This window comes from Coenobita brevimanus, chromosome 72 (genome assembly GCF_032717465.1).
Source record: "Coenobita brevimanus isolate Jiangsu-jjx chromosome 72, ASM3271746v2, whole genome shotgun sequence".
Classification (NCBI taxonomy): Eukaryota; Metazoa; Arthropoda; class Malacostraca; order Decapoda; family Coenobitidae; genus Coenobita; species Coenobita brevimanus.
In genome coordinates this window covers 28,613,278-28,619,519 of record NC_137025.1, presented here as the reverse complement: position 1 = coordinate 28,619,519, position 6,242 = coordinate 28,613,278, and the positions used below count along the sequence as shown (strand labels likewise).

The window sequence follows — 6,242 nt, the reverse complement described above, 5'->3', positions numbered from 1 at the left end:
GAGTGGAGAGCAGAGAAGTTGGATAAGATTATACTAGTGTTGGATGATATGAGTGCAAGAAATCTTGGGGACAGAGACGGTAGCCAGGACACTTCTGGGCTATTACTGTAGATAGTGAAGAAGACTTGAACGCCTTGCGTTTGTGTTCTGGACGTACATATCAGACAGTGCCTGAGTGTCAAACTAGTTCCGAAAAGGCCCCTGGCTTTACTGACGAAGGCACTCCTAGTGCAGAGGAGACTTTGAACATTGGAGAACAGACTGCAGCAATACCCATGGACACTCTAACAAATCCACAAAATCCACTAAGCTCTGAACTTATCCAACCACTTACGTACCCACTTTCACCTCTAGCATGTTTAGCACACCACGGGCATTTGGACAGCAGAGGCAGTATCATTTATTTCCTAATGCTCCCTGTGCTAATCCTTGGGGCCTGAATACTAAGAGTGTTGGCATGCAAACCCATGGTAATACTCCTATATGGCATGCATCAATGGCAACTTTTTTTTATGAGAAAGAAGGAACCAAAGGCTAGTAGCCTGCAATTATTGTTCCTTCTAGGAGAAAAACAAAATACAAGAGAGAGCCAAATTCAAGATCCGATTATTTTGAGATGCCTGGACACACTGCGTTTGAAAGACTGGAGATCATAGGAAGCAGGGAATACAGACAGAGGGAGACAGTTCCAGAGTTGACGCGTAGCATAAATGAAGGACTGGGAGTAACGGTTAACTCTTGCATTAGAGAGCTGGACAGAAAAAGGATGAGAGTTTGCTGCTACATGGGTGCTATGTGCCTGTCGTAGAGGTGGAGGAATGCATGCAGACAGTTCAGAGGAGCCGTGGGTCAACTGGGCCTCCAAAAAGTGTCGTAAGTCCATGCTCCACCATAGCTACGTCAAGAGCATTGCTTAAAACATGAGTAGGAAGCAATAAAGCATTAACCCTATTAGACTTGCATCAACTAAGCCGTCCACCATATTGGCTGCATGCGACTCCAAGGCAGTGACTGACTCATCAAGAGCATGTAGATACTTAGCGATTAACACCAAGTTAGTTAGGGTTGGTGGGTTAGTTTGGATATTGTTCACAATTCCTACGAGATGGTTGGTAGTCACAATGGTCTCATTAGCCTTGTTAGTGAACTCACCTAGTTGTTCAAACGTGCGTACGATTAGCCTGTTATTAGCCTTAGCCACCAGTGCCAAATCATGCATCTGTTTGCCCAATTCCACAATGTCCTTGTCTAGTGCTGTGCTGAAGAACTTTTGAGAGGATACCTAGAAAGTCCACAAATCCTCTCTTTGTATGTGCATGGACATGCTGGGAAAGATCAGAATCTGCATTAGGTAAAGCGACACACAATTTAGTAAGCCTGTCTAAGAGGCTATCTATATGTCCAGTTTGAAGTCCGACTAATCCATGTAAGGCTTGTACGAAATCTTCACTCTTCAAGTCAATCAGCTGCTATTTCAGGTCAGGTGACTTTCCTATCTTCATCAGCTGCGGTTTCAAGTCGTGTGACTTCCCCATCTCCATTGCTTGGTGTTTCAGGTTAAGTAATCCCTCCAAAGCATCTTCAACAGTGTCTGGAGCTCGGAGTTAGTCATCCATAGGGTAGTGCACACAGACAGCGTCTTCTGCCACCACGACTTCTAGTGGGCTCTTCGGTGCTCCTGGCATCAGTGCAGTTGAGTCCGTGTCTGTTGTCGTTCCATAGGTCCATTCCAAGCAACGCGAGAGGAGTACAAGCCACAGCCACATTTCTGCAAGAGAAGATACTCCCTTAATCGCCCTTGCTGTGGGATCATAGCTTGCTGCGATACTCTTGGATATGGACAGGTACAGACGACAACATAGACTGCAACGAAGACGGAGGGGACAACACATCAGACGATTGGTTAGTTAGGCCAAGCCCTTGACTTACTGGCTTGATCCTGTCAGCATGTACTATCTCCTGGCTTCCACTCACATCATTCGGTATTCTATAGGTATGTCCATGCACTCTTTCCATAATTGTACATGGCCTGCAGAGCTTAGGGTTGAGCTTGGAAGTTCTTTCAGGATTCTGGACCATCACCTTCTGGCCTATCTCCAGTGTCTTTTCTTGACTACCCTTGTGTTGTTTCGCCATCACCTCTGCTCTTGAGGCTTTTAATCTTTTCCGTACTTCACTATGTATGTGCTGAAATCTTGCAAGTAGGACCTTGTTGTAATCCTCAGGATTGTACACTGGAGTAGGAGTCCAGCTAGCAAATCATAGGGCAACACTTTCTCTTCTCCATAAAGGATATAATGAGGATATTTCCCAGTTGGCGAAATGTCAGAGGAGTTTATGGTAGCCGCTACATGTGGTAATCTGTCCCGCCAGGCATCCTCCATCGAGTTGAATGCTGGTCTCAGGACTTCCAATATCTTCCTGTTTGTCCTCTCCACAAGGCCATTGCTCTTGGGACTATAAGGCATAACAAAGACTTGCTTTACCCCATATGTACGACAGATTTCCTGTAACACCTGGTTACAAAATTCACTGCCATTATCACTGAGCAATACCTTGGGTGTAGAATATGGACAAATCACTAAGGTTACAAAAGCGTGCGCCACCTCCTCCGCAGTTTTCGTCTGTAAGGGTGCTAAAATAGGGAATCATGAAAAATGGTCCCCTGCCATTAACACGTAGTGTGAGCCTTGATGACTTCATGGCAATGCCAATAGATCAATGGAGACTGTATCCCAAGGTTTTTCCGGCAAGGGATACTCCAAGATGGGAGTTGGAGGTCCAGTGATTCATTGCATTTCCACGCACTTGACACATTGACTAATGTGGGCTTCTATGTCCTTCCTCATGATTGGCCAATAGTACTTTTTTGCTTCACGTATGCATCTGTCACGTCCAGGATGACCCGCTTGAGGTACATCATGAACTAACTATAACACAGCTTGCTGTAGAGTAGCAGGAACAACCAACTGATACACAGTGCATTTCCCCAGTGGTTTCTTATACAAGAGACCTTGTTGAAGGTGGAAGTGAGTCATTGGTACCGGAAGTTCAGGTACACAAGTCTCATTGCCTGACTCCAAGGCATAGATGACTTGAGACCACATCGCATCCTTACGTTGTTCCTCTTTTATCGTGTCCAGGGAATATCCAGTAAGAGGTATATCCTCAGATAAGGCAGCAGCAATGTTCTTCTCAGCGCATCAGCAACAACATTTTGACAGGCCGGTAAATATTTGACCTGTGGGTCAAAATCCATTACCTTGCTATACCAAAGTGCAACCTTCCTGTGCAGGTTCTTCCCTTTGAACAAGTTGCGTATGGGTGCATGGTCAGTTAAAAAAAATTATCCACTAACCGAAGATGATATCATGGAAATGCCCTAACGCCCACATGACTGCTAATGTCTCCAAGTGTGTTGCCGAGTAATTCCTTTCTGGGGGTCTTAGTGCCCTACAGGCATACAGCAATGCTGTACGCTTTGCCCTGCTCATCCTTCTGCTGTAACACCACTCCCAGACCCGAACCTGAGGCGTCCGTGCACCCGTAAAAAGGTTGAGTATAGTCAGGAAACACTAAACAGGAGCTTCAGTCATGGCTTTCTTGAGGTCGTTGATGCTTTTCTCTTCCGATTACCCCCATTTCCATGCTGCATCCTTCTTGAGTAGCGCCATTAACGGTGATACAGTAACAGCATATCTGTGGACAAAGATCCTATAGAAGCCAGTGAGCCCGATAAACAAGCGAACATCATCCCTGGACTTGGATGTAGGGAAATTTATCATGGCAGTAACCTTATCCAGAAGAGCCTTAATGCCATCACCGTCGACTAAGTGCTCTAGAAATATAAAACATGACTTCAGGAACTCACAGTTCGATAGCTTGATTTTCAGACCCGCGGACCTTAAGGTTTCCATCACTCATTGCAACTTATTAAAGTGAGTGTCCATGTCCTTGCTCACAATTATCAAGTCATCTTGATACGCCAAGACGTCCTGCCCTAACATGTCACCAAACAACTGATTTATCATCCTCTGGAATGTCAAAGGAGCATTGCTCAATCCAAAAGGCATCCGGAGAAATTCAAGGTGCCCATGGTGAGTGCTAAAGGCAGTGATGGGACGAGACTCTTGGGTCAGTTCCACCTGCCAATACACTGATGCTAGATCCAGGCAGGCAAAAATGATATTTCCCTTACCCAGGGACTGTAGTAAGTCTCTGAGATGCGGAATCGGGAAATGATCTGGTATGGTTACCTTGTTCACTTGCCAGAAATCCACAACAGGTCTCACACCACAGTCCTTTTTAGGCACCAGAAAGAGCGGTACATTCCAAGGTGAGGAAGAAGGCTGGATGACTTCATCACGAAGCATCTTTTCAACTTCCTCTTCCATTTCTTTCCTTTGGCTGTGTGGTAGACGGTATGCAGGCACATATATCAGATTTGTAACAGGGCACAAACTAATATGATGTTTCACCCTACCAGTCCTACCCAGCGGTTCTCCTGGAAGTGCCACTACGTCAGAGAATTCTTCAAGAAGTGCTAGCAATTGCGCTTTATGGCTAACATTGTCTGTTACCTTCACGTATTGTCCTGGCAAACTTTCTCTCCCTAGACGTGTAGGTTCCGACTGAGTCGTTGTTTACGAAGTAACTACTGGAGAGATCACCGGTGCATCGTCGACTTCCCTTATGGGGGCGTTATAGCACATCAATTTGCCTACATAACAACCGTCTCTGAGCTTAACTGCGCCACCACTCATATATGCAATGAAGAGCGGCGTCTTCTGGTCTTGTCCGACACTGCTTAGAGTGGACTCCAACGACAATGCCTTATGTTTTACAGTCTCCAGTAAGCATACCACATCAGTTCCCACTGACACATAAGTTATACTTGGACAGGAACTTTGCAGACAGTCCGACTACGCAAGTGGTGACTCCCACTGACTATAGCCTTGACCTGCTTCCAGCCCATACCCTCCGTTTCCTGTTAGTCTGGCGATTCCCTTGATACTACACTTGTTGAGGTAACAACTGGTTGAATGGCACCTTGCTGGATACCACTATTTCCAGTTTTGGTTGCTGAGGGAACAAGGCACATAAACACCTTCCCGTTAAAGGTAATGGAATGTCTCTGAGGATGTATAATCACATTATACTTCTCCATGGACTCAAGGCCTAATAACCCATCAGCTGGCAGAGGGAAGTCCTCAACCACATAGAATATAGCAAGTAATACAGGAGATCGTTTATCTGCCCTCATTGTCAACGTTACCTGGCATACGATCTTCATTTTACTCCCTGTCACGCCTGTCAAAATCACAGGTGCTGATAATGTCCAATGTGCACGAGGTATCATTTGTCTTAGCCTTTCTAGAGCTTTATTAGATATAATATTTGCACATGCCCCGGTGTCAACTATCAAGGACACCTGGCCTTTCCCTATAATCCAAGCATTGACAATAAATCCACCCTTTTTATAGCTGCCACACACATCGGTGGACTGCATGATCTTTCAGGTTACTTCTGCTTGCGGCTCTGAGCTACCCTTGAATTCGCCATGTTGCCCAGTTGCTCCCTGTTGGCAGTGACAATGGGGCAATAGTCTGAGGAATGAGGACACTGCCTGCGTATGACACACCACCTCTGTACCTTTGGCTTTGTACCCTTGGCTTGGTTATGCTGTGGTGGACTGGTTACTTGATTGTTTGTTGCCTGACTATTTTTAACAGAAGTACTAGACGCAGACGTGGTAGTTGTGTTGGCCTTGGTTGCCTGGCGTTCCGCCGTTTTAGCCTTCCAACACTTTTTAGCTAGTTGACCAGATTTATCGCACATAGTACAGAACTTATCAGCAGAGTTTGATTTCTCTGTGTTCGCAGCTAAGACAGTCCTTCTACCCTCTCCTTCACCTGCCTTCTCTTTTAACTTGAAGTTCAAGTCATGAAGGGCTATTTCCGGAGGTCTTTTCACCTGCCTAGATACTCTGTCTCACCTAGCAGGTGCCAAACAAAGCAAGTACTGGAGATACTCTAAGAGACAAACTACATTCTCATAAGACAATCCCCCAGCTGTCTCCCCAGCCTGAAGTAACAAAAGCTTTGCCAGCTTCAGCATGACACCTGCCTGCTTTTGCATGAACTTGGCTTTCAGAACAATTTGGATACTGCTGTGCCTAATTTACCATTCTAAACACCCAAGCATCTGACACACACCAGTCACTTTGGAATGTATTTATAAGG

General features: G+C 45.6%; 1 protein-coding gene across 1 annotated transcript; it reads right to left on the bottom strand.

Moving 5' to 3' along the window:
- Positions 1-3,632: 3,632 nt before the first annotated feature.
- LOC145407088 (uncharacterized) lies at positions 3,633-5,263 on the bottom strand. Its single transcript, XM_080278111.1, has 2 exons — positions 5,050-5,263; positions 3,633-3,838 (listed from the first exon to the last, which is right to left on the bottom strand). The coding sequence occupies exons 1-2, from the start codon at positions 5,261-5,263 to the stop codon at positions 3,633-3,635; spliced, it is 420 nt and encodes a 139-aa protein (XP_080134237.1).
- Positions 5,264-6,242: the final 979 nt, after the last annotated feature.